This window comes from Sciurus vulgaris (assembly GCF_902686455.1).
Source record: "Sciurus vulgaris genome assembly, chromosome: 14".
In the NCBI taxonomy this organism is placed as follows: Eukaryota; Metazoa; Chordata; class Mammalia; order Rodentia; family Sciuridae; genus Sciurus; species Sciurus vulgaris.
In genome coordinates, this window is record NC_136475.1 from 24,929,616 (window position 1) to 24,946,762 (window position 17,147).

The 17,147-nt window shown below is 45.4% G+C and overlaps 1 protein-coding gene across 1 annotated transcript; it reads left to right on the top strand.

Annotated features, from left to right (window-relative positions):
- Positions 1–1,970: 1,970 nt before the first annotated feature.
- PROKR1 (prokineticin receptor 1) lies at positions 1,971–15,917 on the top strand. Its single transcript, XM_079111123.1, has 3 exons — positions 1,971–3,440; positions 5,294–5,931; positions 13,343–15,917. Exons 2-3 carry the CDS (start codon positions 5,378–5,380, stop codon positions 14,037–14,039), a joined length of 1,251 nt encoding a protein of 416 aa, XP_078967249.1. The 5' UTR covers positions 1,971–3,440; positions 5,294–5,377; the 3' UTR covers positions 14,040–15,917.
- The last annotated feature ends 1,230 nt before the right edge of the window (positions 15,918–17,147 follow it).

The window sequence follows — 17,147 nt, forward strand, 5'->3', positions numbered from 1 at the left end:
TCTTCACCTTCTGACATTCACGCCCTTGTTGTGGTTCTTCTTCCCTCACCTCCTGGGGGAACTAGGGTTTGTCTGATGGTGAATGGCAGATGGCAGAAGTGGGGAGGTCAGCTGTCATGCTGTGAGGTCATTCAGGCCACCTACAGCTAGACCCACCTGATGAGGCCCCAATGACAACCAGACCTCACAGTGACCGTGTGAGTGAACTCAAGGGCACATTCTCTCTCTGTTAAAGCTTCGAATAAGAATGCAGCCCTGGATGACAGCTTGACTCCAATCTCATGACTTAGCTCAGCCTCTCTGACAGTCCTGGCCCTCAGAAACTTCGAGATAATATATACTTGCTTTAAGTGCTAGGTTGGGCTGATTTGATAAGCAGCAATAGGTAAATATGAAATTTGTGTTTTCTTGATTTCCGAGTAAAAATAAAGAGAGTCAAGAAAACATGGTATGTCTACACTGACAAATCAAGGTCTACCTTGTGCCAGGCTCTGGTCTAGGTCGCCAGATTCTCAAACATATTTGACAGTAAGAATGCCCTGGGGTGCTGGCTGAACCCACAGATTCTAGGTTTACAATGAGACCCAGGAATCAGCAAGATCTACCAGCACCCCAGATCATTTTTATCACCAAGCAAGTTTGAGAAACAACTACAGAATATGCAAAACCAAAGGTGATCTAGCCCTCCCTCAGGGGACAGTGCAACGTGGAGAACAAATTGATTCACAAAAATGCATTTAAAGAGAAATACTAAGTGATAAGGAAGAAGTAAAAATAAGTAAGAGAATTAAGACATGTTTCCCACAAGAAATGGCATGTGAGCAAGGTCTCTAAGATTGGTTAGGGTCTCCCAGAGCAAGTTAGGGAAGGAATCAGTTACAGTAAGAGCTGGCATTTCTCAGAATTCTGGCTAAATGCCAGACATTGAGCTAAGCACTTTACCTGCCTTACTTTGTTTAAACCTCACAAACTCATGATGTAGGAGATATTGTCAACCCTAATTTACAAATGAAGAAAGCTAGACTTTAGTTATCACACTGCCCAAGATCACAGGTGGAGCTAGCTAGAAAGGAGGCAAGGAGCTTGTATCTCAAGCTCTTTACTACTGTCCTGTGCTATGTCTCATGATACTTGAGACTCAGATATGAAAGTGCTGTGACATTTTTGCAAATGACAGGAGTTTTGCACAAATGATAGAAGTTGTCCAGAGCACAATGCAGGCCACAGGAAGATACTGCATGAAGTATTGGAATCTGGTAGTGACTTCTTAATGCAAGCACAACTCATCCATTTTGTTAGTAAGGAAATGGAACTCCAGAGAGGCTATGTGATTTGCCTAAAGTCACACAGTTCAATAGTGCCAAAGTGAACTAAAGGTCCAGATCCTGGGCAGCACCTTTTCCATTATGGACAACAGGAGGTCAATCAAGGATAGACACTGAATGGAAAGAGATCTGCGCTGTTCTAAAGAACAAATATTTATGTAAAATATACGGAACATAAAACTCACCAGTTTGAGTGTCCAATTCAGTGGCATTAAGTACATTAGCAATGTTGTTCAACTGTTACCACTATCCACTTCTTAGACTTTTTCATCATCTCAAACAGAAAGTCTGAACCTATTAAACAATAACACCCCATCCTCCCTCCCCTCAGCCTCTGGAAACCACCATACTATCTTCTGACTCAGAATTTGCCTGATCTAGATGCCCTCATATATGTGGAATCATACAATATTTGTCTTTTGGTGACTGGCTTATTCACTAAACATGTCCTTGAGGTTTATCCATGTTATAGTATATATCAGAATTTCCTTCCTTTCTGAGGCTGAATTTCATTTACATATACCATATTTAATTTTTTTAGTTGTAGATGGACACAATACCTTTATCTTACCTATTTATTTATTTTATGTGGTGCGGAGAATTGAACCCAATGCCTCACACATGCTAGGCAAGCGCTCTACTATTGAGCTACCACACAGCTCCACATATACCACATTTTGTTTGTCCATTTCTCCACTGATGGACACTTGAACTGCTTCCATGTTTTAGCTGTTGTGAATAACTGCTGGTGATGTACAAACATCTCATACATTTTTTTTAAAGATATAGGCCCAGAAGTAGAAATGCCAAATCATAAGGTAAGTCTATTTTTAAAATTTTTTTGAGGAAACACTATACTGTTTTCCAGAGTGACCACGGTCATATAATATTCCTACTAGCAGTACACTAGAATTCTGATTTCTCCACATCCTCTCCAACATAGTTTTATTTCACTCCTTTTAAAGGCCAAATATTACTCTATTGTAAAGTATGCATCAAACGTATTTTGTTTATCCCTTGTCACTTGGATATTTGGGTTGTTTCCACCTTTGGGCCACTGTGAATAATGCTGCTGCGAACACTGGTGTACACACATCTGAATTCCTGCGTTCAATTCTTTCTAGTCATATACCTTGGAGTGGAATTGCCCGTCATATGGAAATTCTAGGTACACGGTTTTAGGAATCTATAGGCTTTGGAAGGAGATGGAGATCCGTATTCTGGAAGTCAGCTCTTGTCATCCCAATCTTCTTCTGAACAGACATCCCTGGGGGACTGGGGGGACCTGTCCTCTCTCCGCTGTGCCCCCGCCACCTCACGTTGCTCTCCAGAAAGTAGATCTCAGCAGCAGACGGTGCAGATGACCCTGGGGCTCTGCTGGGCTCCCTGGGGAGAGGATGAGGTTTGGGCCAGTCCCCGCAAGTCCTGAGAGGGCAAGGTTGTGGGCAGCAGGGGAGGCTCCTCCCGGTCCTTTGAAAGCTCTTGGCTCAGCCAGGGCCCTGTCCGCCCGCCCACTCTGGTGGCAGCGCTGGGTGGCTCGGCCAGGTGAAGCGGCGAGGAGCCGGGTGCCCTGGGGCGGGCACACCCCCGGCGGGCTGCGCGCAGAGCCCTGCACAGAGCGCGGCGCTCTCCTTCCCGCCCGAGGCGGCCGTTCCGGAGGCTGAGCCCGGGGAACGCACCGCCCGCCTGGGCTGGCTCCCTCCGGCGCGTCCCTGCCGCGAGCTGCCGCCTCTGCGTCCCGGACACAACGGCCGAAGGACGACCCCCGGCTCCCAAGCGACCCCGACGTACCCCCAGTTCTAGCGGGGACCCCACCGCCTCCCTTAGCCTGGCGCCCTGGTCCGGGGCTCACCTTTCCGAGCCCCCGCCGCCCCGCGACCACCGGGGGCGGGGACAGCGAGTGCGGGGCGGGCTCCAGAGGGGGTGGCCTCGCCGCAGCTCTCGGGTCTAAGGAGCTAGGGAGAGCGCAACTCCCTCCCAAGCCGGGAGAGAGCCTCCCGAGGAGAAGGAGAGAGGGGACTTGTTCCCTGCCAGCGGTTTCTGGAAGCGTGTATTGTCCCCGGCTCTAGAAGGAAGAAACCTGACCCTCGCCCGCTGGGCGCCGAGACGCCGCAGGTACTGAGCGAACCCTCCCGGGAGATGCTCCAAAGACCCTAGGCGGCGGCAGGCGCGGTGGTGGTGGTGGAGCTGGAGCTTTCGAATGGAGAGGGGACTTCTCCAGGGACTGGACTGCGTGCATGTCTTCGGGGAGCCAATCTGTCCCCTCTTTCTGTTTGCTCCGAGGGAGAAAGTTGGGAGCAGGAGAGGGTTTATCAGCAAACGTTGCAAAGGGACGCTTCCAGCGACCCAGAGGACAGAGGAGGGTGGGAACTGGGGTCCTCCTTGAGAGCTGACAATACAGGAGAAAGGATCCCTGAACAATTTCTCTTTCAGCCCTTAATCTCCCTCTGCCTTAGAAGTTTGTTACTCTTTGTTCTAAATCCTGACTTCAGAGCCTTCTGGTAGGCGATGTAGGGTACCTATGCGGAGGTGGAATGCCTCAAAGACACACAGCCTGCGAGTGGGGAGTTGTATCCCGTGGTATTGCAGCCCTGCCTTCTTGGCTTCCAAGCCTGGTCCCTTCTGGCTTTTTGGCTCTGGGTTCTGCTTCTCACACTGGACAGGGACAGAGGGCAGGGATGAGCTGGACAGAAGTGAGAGCTCAGAGGAAAGGCCAAATCCTGGGACAGGGGAGGGGGAGGCGGCAGTGGGTCTAAACTTCATTGAGGTGCAGAGGGACTTTAACCCTCCATAAGACAGGCTCCAGATGTTTTGTTTTTTTGAGGCATATGGGCAGCAGGCCTTTCTGGGGCTCTTCTCTCTGGCCTCCTTTTCCAGGAACTTAGGTTTGCTCTTCTTCTCCCTCTTCTTCTCCTGAGCTTTAGGATGCTCTCCAAACCCTAGCCCTTCTCTTACATCCAGCTCTCTGGTCTGATGTCTTCTGCTGTGGAAGGGACTGCAGGAAGAAGGGACAGGGAACCGTGGCTTCCTCTCTTTCCCCATCCCAGCCGCATTATGTGGTGTGGGGTCTCTGCAGCAGGATCTCCCTCCCCATCCTTGCAGCTGGCTGAGAGGCCTGAGCGCTCAATAGTAATTCCTTGCAGTTCTGGGGTGTAACACTCTCCCTCTCCAGGGAGCTCCGTGCTTTACAGATGCTATTGATCTCCTGCCTGGAGGATGTTGAAACCCTGAGTGTTTAAGCTCTTTACCTAAGGACACACAACTAGCCAAGGAAGGAATTTGTTCTCAGTTTCTCTTTCTAACTCACTCACTTAGGGACAGGCTGTGACTTTGACCCTGCAAAGCCTCTGCCTGGGGACAGGTTTTGAGAAACATGGTGCCCAGCTTCTAGGGTCACAGGAGAACTGGTAAACAAAAGCCCAGGGAGGAGAGGGGAAGGCGGCTACTAGAGAGCTCTGTGATTTTACAGCTGTGTTTTGCCAGAAGACCAGCTCAGAGTGCTGACCGGGTTGTTTGAGAGTCCTCGCTCTTCAATGGTATTCAGAGTAATTTCTTTTGAACCACTGGAAAGGAGTCGTTGTTACCGCAGAACAGAACTATCGCACAAGGACAAAGTTCAGGCTGTCAGGATAGTGAGTGGACTTTGGAGTAGGTCACTTCTATTCTCTTCCGCTTCCCCACACTCCCAACTTCGGTCCTTGAAGAGGAGTGCCTCATTTTTGAGTGGAATGGAAATAAATGGAAGCTCGGCCTTATTGTCTCTACAGCACTCCAGCATTCTCTAATTGAGTGAAGATGTGGTTTTCATTCATTTGTTTTCTCTCACTGGTTCCTTTATTTCCACTCCATCACCCTATCTATGTTCACTCTGAGCAGGTGGCTAATGGGTCTGCTTAGGTTACAGAATGATTTTAAGTTCAGCCAGGTTCACTTCAACATGCAGCCAACTGTTTGTATGTCTTTCAAAGGCTTAAATGGAGCTCCGATACTGCACCCCAAGAATGCTGGCAGGGACACTGACTCATTAAGAAAGAGCAGAGCATCGGCAGAGAATGGGGCATCGGCCTGCAGATATTGCTCCGGATTTCCCAGCAGTGTCACTCAGAGCTCTGCAGGGCCAGATGGAGATCACTATGGGGGTGGTGGATGAGAATGTCACCAACTCCTCCATCAGTTTCCTCTCTGTACTCAACCCCTATGGAGCCTATGCTGCGTCCTTCCCATTCAACACCAGCTATGGTGACTATGATATGCCCTTGGATGAAGATGAGGATGTGACCAACTCCCGGACGTTCTTTGCTGCCAAGATTGTCATTGGCATGGCCCTGGTGGGCATCATGCTGGTCTGTGGCATTGGCAACTTTATCTTTATTGCTGCCCTGGCCCGCTATAAGAAGCTGCGTAACCTCACTAACCTGCTCATTGCCAACCTGGCCATCTCTGACTTCCTGGTGGCCATTGTCTGCTGCCCCTTTGAGATGGACTACTATGTGGTGCGCCAGCTCTCCTGGGAACATGGCCATGTCCTGTGCACATCTGTCAACTACTTGCGCACTGTCTCTCTCTACGTCTCCACCAATGCCCTGCTGGCCATCGCCATTGATAGGTGAGTGCATGATAGTAGGAGCAACAAAGGCAGTCAGGAAAGAGCGGGCATTGGAGTGATCCCTTCCTTTATTGCAATTGCAGGCATAAGCCACTCAAAATTTTGGACAGTTGGGAAGGTTCTAGTTTTTCAGCTTTGGTGAGATAGGAGGCAGAGTTGGGCACCCTGGTTTTGGGCTGTAGGAAGGCATCTGATCTGCCTGCTGAGGACCTGCTCCTAGATGTTGTACCTGTTCAAAGTTTAGAGATGTTCAGGGACAAGTTTAAGTTCCAAGGAATCATTTAAATATCACGAGAGAAGTTTCTATCTCATCAAGACTTCCTCTTCTAACACATGACCGCCCAGCACTAATTGATGTCTCACTGATTGAGGGACTTGTTTGAAAAAGAAACAAGGCAACTTATACTCTCTTATTTTTGTTGTTGCCTGAACTCCTTTGTGCCTTCACACCCATTTGCATGCAGCACTGCAAGAGACCTGTTTCTAGAACTGGTAAATAAAAGCAATAAGAGAAACCTCTGCAAATCTTTCTTATATTTAGTTGTTTCATTTGGTATAAACTTGTGCTAATGAGCCAGGGTGGTCCTTGTTCCCTGGGGACGGTCGTTACGGTCGTTGTAAGCTCCCCTGCCTACTTTGACTTTCATTACAGAGCACTTTGTTACATCTACAGACAGTAACCCTGAGGGTCAAATCAAGACTTTGTGTACTCAGAGTTGAACAACCTGCCTCCCTTTTTACCAAAAAGCCTAAAGCACCCACGCTTGTCCTGCTCCATAGCCTCAGGGCTCCGGGGTATTCGATCTGCTTCGCACGGTTGGCACACCCCAGATCAGTGATCCAGGGCGAAGCACAGCTAATAGAGCATGTTTTCTGAAGCTAGGGACAACACATTCATGGAAGGATAACCTGGAAAAGGTCTAAGGTATCATCCTTTCAGATGGCCACCTCACCTTGGTCATGGTCTTTCACACAAGGGGCAGAGCCCAGTGACATTAGTCTACTTAGGCAAGGTCTCTATAGCAGAAAGGTAGCAATCAAGCGGAGTATTTACCTCCTAAGTTCCCCGGGGAGCTACTGAAGAAGAGCTCCAGGGACTTCACTTCTGATCTTTTTTGAAAATGGAAACTGCTCCCTTTACATCTACGCCATGACAGGACAAAGCATGTGGGGTTATTTCCTGAACTTTCATGCTAGCAAAACATCTTTTCCCATGGCTGCTCTGAGCTACAACCAGGAGGGTAGGTAGGTGCCTGCTGTGGATTGGGGCCCTGCTCCATGGGTGAGATCCATCTCTCCATGGAAGGCCCACTTGTCAACCATAGAAGGCTTCCAGGGGAAAGAAAGGAACTGAGGGACGTAGGGTTATCTTTAACAGGTATTATTGCCTGTGTCAATCAACCTCAACCTGCTGAATTCCTCCAAGCCCATATCCTACTTGTATACCAAACTCAGCTTGTCTGAAATACCACAGGCATTTCTCTTGCACTGTGGGTTGGCATAATACAGATTAGATGCAGCATGAAAGATGAATTAAGGAGCATACTTTACATTGTGGAAATTGCCATTGTTCAGAGTGGGGTTGTGATTGGAAACTTGTACCTGGACTGTGGCGGAAAGCAAGGTGTATCCGCCTGGCCATCCAAGGCCTTGCCTGATGGACTGGCTGCTTAATGTGTTGTTTTTTAATTGATATTTTTTATTTTTGCTTCAATTATGTTTTTGTTGTAAATGTGCTGCTATCATGTAATTTCAATTTTGTGGTCTAGGAATCATTATCATTGGTTTTTGTCTGTTTTTGTGTGATGTTCAGAATTCTATCAGGTTTAATTTGGTTAGCTTAAGGCAACTGAATTCTTAGCTTGGTATAACAAATACATCAACAGTTGTAAAAATGCCTTTATTTTTGTTTAATGAAATTTCTCTAGAGATAATTGTAGTAGTTACTCTGCCTGGGTTTGAATTCCTGCTGTACCACCTATTTGTTGTGAAGCCTTCTGTCGGTTTTTTAACTGCTAGCTTCCTCAGTTTTTGCCTCTGCAAAATGGGGATAATAAGAAAACTTAATGCATCGTTACTTTGAGGATTAAATGGAATAATCTTGGTAGTTGCTTAGAACAATGTTCAAGATAGAGTAAACATTAAATCAAGAGTGGATAATTCTTATATTCATCCAATATAATGGATAATTATAGTGGATAATCCAATATAGTGGATAATTCTTATATTCATATAATTCTTATATTCAAAGAACAAAAACAACAAAACCAAAATTAATGAATATTTCCAATTGACTAAACCTTTTGTCTTCACTGAAACAATTGTTTCCATGATGTGCTTTACACAAAATAATAATACAAGATTTTTAAGATAACAGCAGAACAGAACGACTTATCTTCTACCTGGTTGGATTTCTATTCCTGCTCTTTTTAAAAAACAAAACAAAACAAAACAAGAAAATACAAAAGCAAAAAACCCCCAGGGATTGAACCCAGAGGAGCTTAACCACTGAGCCACATCCCCAGCCCTTTAAAATATTTTATTTAGACACAGAGTTTCACTGAGTTGATTAGGGCCTCACTAAATTGCTGAGGATGGCTTTGAACTTGAGATGCTCCTGCCTCAGCCTCCCAAGCTGCTGGGATTATATGTGTGTGCCACTGTGCCTGCCTCTGTTTCTGCTCTTGATTCCATTGTTATCCTAGACATCAAAACTACAAGTCTCTTTCATCCTGGCCACTCTCTTCTCCAGCATTCATTCAACTTCCAGGTCCTGGTGAAACTTGCCTCAGCCCCCTACCATGTTCATGTAAGCTTGGCCATCCTAGGCTTCCCTTGGTCTTCCTGACTAGTGTCTCTTGACTCACCTGTCAGCCCCAAGACACTCATAATCCATCCTAAACTTTCATTCACTCATGCATGTATTCATCCAAACAATGCATTTTTCTAGAGTGACTACCACGTGACAGGCACTATTCCAAGCTTTGAGGATATTATAGTGAATAAGATTTTTTAAAAAAAGTTTGTCCTCATGAAGTTTATGTCCAAGAGATGCAAGGGATGGAGAAACATGACTGTCAGGCAAACAAAACAAGAAAGTTAATTTCAGAAGTGAGGAATATTCTGAGCAAAAGCAAACACATCCACAGGAGCATCCAGAGTGACCTACTATAAGTGAGGAGTCAGAAGAGTCTCTGAGGACAAGACATTTGAACTGACCTCTGAATGATGAGGGTGGAGGGGAGGGGAGACCTGCCTTGTGAAGATTGGGAGAAAGATTTCCAGACAAAGGGAATTATAGGGGTCGGGTACAGTGGCGCACACCTGTAATCCCAGGGCCTTGGGAGGCTGAGGCAGAAGGATCTCGAGTTCAAAGCCAGCCTCAGCAAAAGTGAGGTGCTAAGCAACTCAGTGAGACCCTGTCTCTAAATAAGATACAAAATAGGGCTGGGGATGTAGTTCACTGGTCGAGTGCTCCTGAGTTCAATCCCAGGTACCAAAAGAAAAAAATAGAAGAGGAATTATAAGTGTAAAGAGCCTGAGGCAGGGACACACTTGGTTGTAGGGACAGAGAGCAGGCCCCTGTGGCTTGAGGGAAGTAAGCAAGTCTGTAGACAAATTAATCTTGTCTCGAACACTTCTCCCCTCTCTTGCTTAAATCACTGATAATAACTCCATTGTCTACAAAGTATAGCACAAACCCATTTGCTGGTGCTTCCAGCCTTTTATTATCTAGCTCCAGACTGCCTCCAATGCATGCTGGGTAAACACATGTCCTGTTATGTCCTATTTAAAAAAGAAAAAAGTTGCAGTCTTGTTTAGAACTGCTACCATGGCTTGGTTTGGTTTTTCTGTTCACCTAGTTCCTGGCACAGGATGAAGGTGAAGTTTTATTAAAATCCTATTAGGTGCCCAGAATTCATAGATGGCAAAAGTTATTTTAAAAAAAAGTAAGTCACGATTGTGCTCTTGGGGAACATACAGTCTAGGATGTTGGTGGGGGAGAGTGAACACTGGTGGGACAGTTAAAGTCAGGAAAGGAGACATTTTAAATGGGTGAGATGGTTGCATACCCAGGTCGTCAGAGGAGGCTTCACAGAGGAGTTGGACTTTAATTTGGTCTTCAATAAGTGAGGAGCAGCAAAGGTGAGGAAAGCGTTTACAGGAGGACAGAGAGAGGCTTGCAAAGCCGAGAGGTGGGAAAGAATGCCTGAGGCGAGCGTGGGGAGCCTTGGGGAGCTCCATGCAGCAGGGACAAGAAACATAAGGAGAATAGAGATCAGAAAGGACAGGGTCATAGTCCAGAAGGTCTCAGAGTCAAGCAGGATACTACCTGATGGCAGAGATGAAAAGGATCATAGGAGAACCCTGCTGCCCAGGTCTGAGTGTCCTCTTGAAGTGATGTGGCACTGTCTTTGAGGGGTATGCCTTGGTCCTGCAGCACCAGGCTTCTTTCTTTACCCAGAATCCTGCGGAAACCAGCCAGTCTGTGTATCAGCTGGGAGACTCCTCTGTCCTAATGAGGGCAGCTGAGGCCTTAGGAAGCACAGATGCCCCCTGGAGCATTCATCAGTCGGGGCCAGCTACCCCAAGAAGCAGGCCTACACTCTCTGCCCATCCCATGACCGGCCCAGTAGCTGCTGCAACCATTACCATGGTTGCTTGGGGTTCAGTCCTGGGGCAGAGAGGGCGCCAAATGCTATGCTTGATCACCCCACCCACTATCTCACAGACTACTTCCTGGACATTACTTTGTCCAGCAGGCTTTATTCCTTATTCTCCTGGAACTGTTGGCTTCAGGTGGATCTGGACCTAAGCCACTGAGGTCATAGATGCAGAGGGCAGCAAGGCTATGCTCGTAAGTTGAGAAAAGTAGTTATCAATTATTTCACTGCTTCATGGAGCATCAGTGGGTAGAGCTCAACCATGACGGATAGAACAGTGAAGGGCTGCCGGTATAGCGGGGGAAAGGGCACTGTTTTCTCCTACTGGAAAGGAAAAGGGCAAATGGCATACTGAAGAGGCCTCTTGATTTGCAGAAATATGTGGGTCTGAATCATGGCTCTTGTTAGTTTCCAGCTATGTAACTTTTAGCAAGTTATTTCACTTCCCCAAGCCTTAGCTTACTCCTCCATACAATGAGTATCTTTGCTCTCTTACCCTTTTAATAGGGTTGGGCTTGCCTAATGAATATGTGGATTTGAAAAGTCTCTGTAAATTGTAAACTTCTTTCAAACATAAGTAAGCATTTCTAATACTAGAGTCATTCTGATCTTCACCCAGCCAAGACTGATGGAAATCCCTGAAACTGTTTTCTGCAACTTGCCAGCTGGTAAGTGTATCAAGAATGCTCTTTGCACAGCTCATGGCCCTGACCCTAGGGATGGAGTTGGGGTGAGTCAGGATAAGTAACCCTGAAGAGTAGTTTTGAAGGAAAGGATTCAGTTCAATAAAGTAGAAAGTTGTAGAGGACCTGCAAAAGCAGAATTTGCAAAGAACATTGCCATGCATACAGAACAGCTTTGAAAATTAAGGCAATTTTAAAGCACCAATAGTTTCTTGCATATTAAGTTTGTTGTTTTTCATATGCAGTAGCTCATTGGAACTTCCCAGTATCCAGGTGATAGCTCCATTATACAGATGAGAAAATTAAACCAACAGTGCTAAGAAAAATGACTGAAATTGACATAGCAAGTTGCAGCAAAGCTGGGTCTTCTGAGGTTCTAGATGGGGTTCTGTCCTGCACATTCATGGAAAGACATTGAGCTTGAACCATCATAAAGAACTACTATTGGAAAAAGAAACAGAATTGTATCGTGAAAGTTCATATAGAGAACACAGGTGAAGATAGAAATTTTCTGTGACAACCAGCAGAATCCTGTGGGGTAGATAGAAAACAGATGAGCCAATGAGAGCAAAAGCTCTTAGTTTTCATGACAAATCCAAGCACATTTGATGTTCCTGTAATACTGGGAGCATTGTGGCCTTTGATGAAGGGCCCCACACATGTGCATTGGCCGAAACGTTGCCAACACTCTGTTGTTATTTCCATTCCATTTTCAGCACTAAGGAGTTAGAGTGCCAAGGGTAGATGCGGGTGGCCAAGCAGGGCAGCTAGCTGGGTGTCCAGCGGGTGGACCCAACCTATCCAGCTTCATTCAATATCTTCTGGAAACTGGAAGAGAGCAAGACTGTCACTCCAGTGAACTCTCAAAACTCTCAAATATACTCAATGGTTTTGGCTGCCTGTGTCATGGGGGGGGAGGGATAGAAATAACAGAAGTACAATCAGGGGGAAAAGAAAGAACGAAGCTCTCTTCAGACCACAGTCCCAAGAAACATGACCTCAAAGGGATTGGTTTCAAAGGACACAGAACTGGTTTGGCTTTCCTTCAGGCCCTGTCACATCTGCACTCTGCTCTACCTGGAATGAGCTGTAGACACACGAGAACATGTTTATTTCCAACATCAATTTGTCATTCCCTCCCACTTCACTTCCCATTTTTCTCCTTCTCCAACTTCCACCCTCTGCCAGGCATGGAAAGCCTTCCAGGAAATGAGAGCTCTCTGCAGAAGTGTATGCACTCTCTGGAAAGGGCTCTGTCATACCACACGAATGACTAACGGCCCCCAGAAAGCTCTCTCTCCTTCCTGGACCACTGTGGTAACTGTAATGTGGGTTCTTTTGGAAAGAACAAAAGCAATATCGTTTACTGTCTGATGCTTTGTGGTTAAAAAAGAATACATTCATGTATATTCTCAATTGATTTTCACATCAACCCTGTGAGGTAGGGTTAAATGTTTTCTATCAAGGGTCTTGTGTATATGACCTTGAGAAGTCACTCATCTCTCACTAGACTCCAATTTCCATCTGGAAAATGAGATAAATGGCAGTGTGCATTTCCTCCACCTCTGCATGCAGAGCAATATTTTTAAAAATGTGGAATGAAGACAAAACTTAGCCTGCTGCTTCCAATGGAAAGGGTGAATTCTCTCAGCAACTCTTTGGAGTTAGATAATTTGGATGTATGTCCTGAAAACCGGAAAGACCTGGGAATAGTGCCAGGCTAGAAACCAAGGGGAAGTATTATTACTTTATTTAATAATAATTGTGGCCATTTTTTTTTTCATTATATACCACGTTTAAAACATTTTCCAGGAATGGTTGTATACATTATCACATCTAATCTTTAAAAACAAAAACTTCTGCAGGAAAGGAATTGAGGTTAAGAGATTCAACAAAACTGCCTTGAGATTGCACAGCTAGTCAAAGGTGGAGCAAGGGCTCGCTATCAAATCTGCCTTTCCCCTGCTGATATCTTTTGGCTGTTTGTTCTAATGTTGCAAATATGAAATTGTAACCCAGCACTGACTGGTCATGGGGGATGACCCTGTTTGCGTTTTGCCCCAGGTATCTGGCCATAGTTCACCCGCTGAGACCACGGATGAAGTGCCAAACAGCCACTGGCTTGATTGCCTTGGTGTGGACGGTGTCCATCCTCATCGCCATCCCATCTGCCTATTTCACAACGGAGACAGTTCTCATCATTGTCAAGAGCCAGGAGAAGATCTTCTGTGGCCAGATCTGGCCGGTCGACCAGCAGCTCTACTACAAGTCCTACTTCCTCTTCATCTTTGGCATCGAGTTCTTGGGCCCGGTGGTCATCATGACCCTGTGCTACGCCAGGGTCTCGCGGGAGCTCTGGTTCAAGGCGGTCCCCGGGTTCCAGACGGAGCAGATCCGCAAGCGGCTGCGCTGCCGCAGGAAGACGGTGCTGGTGCTCATGTGCATCCTCACCGCCTACGTGCTGTGCTGGGCGCCTTTCTACGGCTTCACCATCGTGCGCGACTTCTTTCCCACCGTGTTTGTGAAGGAGAAGCACTATCTCACCGCCTTCTACATCGTGGAGTGCATCGCCATGAGCAACAGCATAATCAACACCCTGTGCTTCGTGACCGTCAAGAACAACACCATCAAGTATTTCAAGAAGATCATGCTGTTCCACTGGAAGGCTTCTTACAATGGGAGTAAGTCCAGCGCTGACCTTGATCTCAAAACCATGGGGATGCCTGCCACTGAAGAGGTGGACTGCATCAGACTGAAATAACGCAAAGCGCCTTGCACAGTTGAAACCCAAGACAGGATCTTTGGGTCACTGATCAGTGGACTTGGATACATGCGTCGACCACAAACTCCTGGTTTTCTGCAGAGGACAGAGTAAATGTGTCATGAGGACACTGTGTTCAAGGAGCTCAGAATTTCTAAACCTGAGGTGACAAGACATTGTCATTAGTAGTTGACCTTCATTAAATGTCTAACGTGTTTGAAGAGCAGGCCCTGGTGAAACCTAATAAGTTGATGATATTTAGTTGACAAAATGAAATAGGGATTAAACCATGGAAAATGTGGTGTAGAGTCTCTGGAATAAGGAGGGAGCTGGAGCAGGTATCTAGGAGCACAGTGCATGTGTGGGCAGTGTGAAGATCTCTCCAGGTCATTGCGCTGCTCATCACATCTAGCGCATCTCTAGGAGTGCCCTTAGGTTCAAGTTCACTATCGACATTTTCAAGAATGCAATGGAGAGTCCCACCTCTTTCTGCAGTCCTTCTCTTCTCATCCCTGCTTCTCATCCTCACTGGGAAGAGTCAGGCATGCCTGCACATGGAAACCCAAGGATTCATGGCCAAGTTCGTGCAAACTCCCCCCTCCCCTGCCACACAATGTCTTATGTAGGGATCTGCATATACATAAGGCTTATCATCAAAAGGATGGACTTGGGGAAGAAGCCTCAAGACCCCGGACAACATTTGGACAGGGAATTACAGAGTTTTCAATCTTTGGGGCAGATCTGGAGAAGGGAAGCCTGGGCTCAGAGTGGGTGGATCCAGGAACTGTTCACCCTAGGGTGAAGGGAGGTACAGAGGGAAGAGTCAAACAGGACTTCTGAAAGCATGTGGGGCTCAGGGCAGGTGCTTAAGTTCTTTGGGTATAAGGATGCTGCTTCTTTGCCTCTCAGTTATTCTGGCCTGAACCTATTAGGCTTCTCATTAAATCCTTTCCTTCTTTCTTATGTCTCCATGCCTGTGCAGCACAAAAGCTTTGAAAGTTGACACAGTACCTCATGGATATGGCCAACAAAATATGTGAGAAAATGCTTCTAACCATACAACCCCCCCCCCAACACCATAATAATTCTGGGTAGTGCACTTGGACAAAGAATCCCCTGTTACATCTCCTTTCAATATTCTTTCTGTGAATTATTCCCCTACCTTTTTTTTTTTTTTTTTAGCAGTGTCTCATGCATTCTGTTCCTAAAAACGTGGTACAAACAAGGCTGTGCTGTTTGACAGCAAAAACTTGAAAGATTGGCTATGGGCCTCCAGTCAGGAACTGGACTTAGGGTGTTGGAAGCTCCAGAATCAGAGCGTCTTCATGATCATGGAAGTAATGACCATCTTCCCCTGCATGTTCCCAGTCAGCAGGGATCTGGGTGATGAAGTAGTGTTTCTCTCTCTGTTTTTATTCTCATCAGTGTAGAGACCTAGAGTGGACTTGTCCTGTTCTTCTTATTGAATTCTAGAGAGGAACATTTTTGAGGCTGTGATACCTGGGTCAAGTTTCCTCTCCAAGTATAGTCAACTTTTTGTTTTAAGCAGCAAAGTTTGTTTTTTTAATCATTTCTTTATTTCCATGGAAAACACATCTCAAAAACCTACATATTCTTCTCATTCATCACCCAACTGATTTACCCTAGTTTAGTTAGAATTTTCTAAGAAAATAAAAATTAATTAAAATATTAGCCTAAACCAAACACACGTTGGAAAGCAATTCTTATTTTTCTAATGAAATCACATATTACATTCTAAAATCACTAGTTGTGGGGTTAAAAAATAATAAGATGATGCAATTTATTGGTATTGTGGTCACCATGACTTTAAAGAATATTAAACAAGAGTTGACTGTATTAAATAGTAGTTTTTTTTTTTTAAATAAATGACAACAAAATTACTTTCTGCTTTTTAGCCTAAAACTTTAACTGTCTGTATATTTCTAAGTATTAGTGTCTGCTTGTGATTTTATAGTGAATGAAAGTGTTACTAATCACTGAAATAAAAATAGATGTATGTATATGATCACTGACTGTACTGTTCCTGTAATTTCTGTCACCTGCCTATCTTTTTCCTAGCTCTGCTAGGATGGTCTTTGAGTGTCAATTCCATGATCATATAAGTTGTGAGAACAGTGCTACCTCGTGCTCTTATTGCCTACAAACTTCCCCTCTCCATCCTGAAAAGATTGAACTGACTTAATACATCCTCTTCCTTTAATTCTGCTCTGGTAAAAATATGAATATGTTTTAGCATCTAGGTGCCAAAACTTGAAATCTCAGGACCAATTTATGCTGATTATGTAAGCTAGGGTGAACCCTTTGAACAGGCTCTGTGCCCCCACTTGCAAAGTGAACCAAGAGGAACCTATGATACCTGCCGTGTTCAGTCATTAAACTGGCTGCTGTGATTTCTCCAAATCACAGTGGTAAGCCCAGCAAGGTGACATGTAGGATTATGTATTTCTTTTCAGTTCTTGAAATATTTTAAATGTGCAAAGATATATTCACATTGTCTTGTACAGAAGCATAAGGACATGATTTTGTAAAATCAAACCATTCTCATAGCTAAAGTAAAAGATAAGAGCAGATTTACAGTAACAGCTTTTGGAGATTTTGCCTGCTTAGTGCATATTTTCAAAACAATTTCTCAAAGACACTAAAACAAGGCAATGTGGTGGTCACTACAGCTAGCTCTGAAGCGTGACACAAGTTCCATGCTCATTATGGAAAAGAATGCTACAGGACTGAAGAGATGGCCAAGAAATTATAAATAGGAGTCCTGTTTCTTGAAAACTACGATAATTTTGGAATGCATCCACAAAGAATGAGTCCAATTCTCCTTCCTAGAGTAAGGGGGAATATCAAATTCAAAACATTTGTTTTATGGTCAATGAAACTGAAGTCCAGAATGGGGGAGAGATATATTTGAGGTCACACAGCTGGTCACCATGAGAGCCAGAGATAGAGCCCAAGGCTCCTGAAGCTTAGTCCAGGATTTTTCTATCATGCCTGCCTATCATTTCATGTAGGAGTACCACAATCCTTCCAAGAATCCTTCCATGACTGTTCTCCCTGGTTTGGCCTTCTCTGGAGACCCTTAAGCAG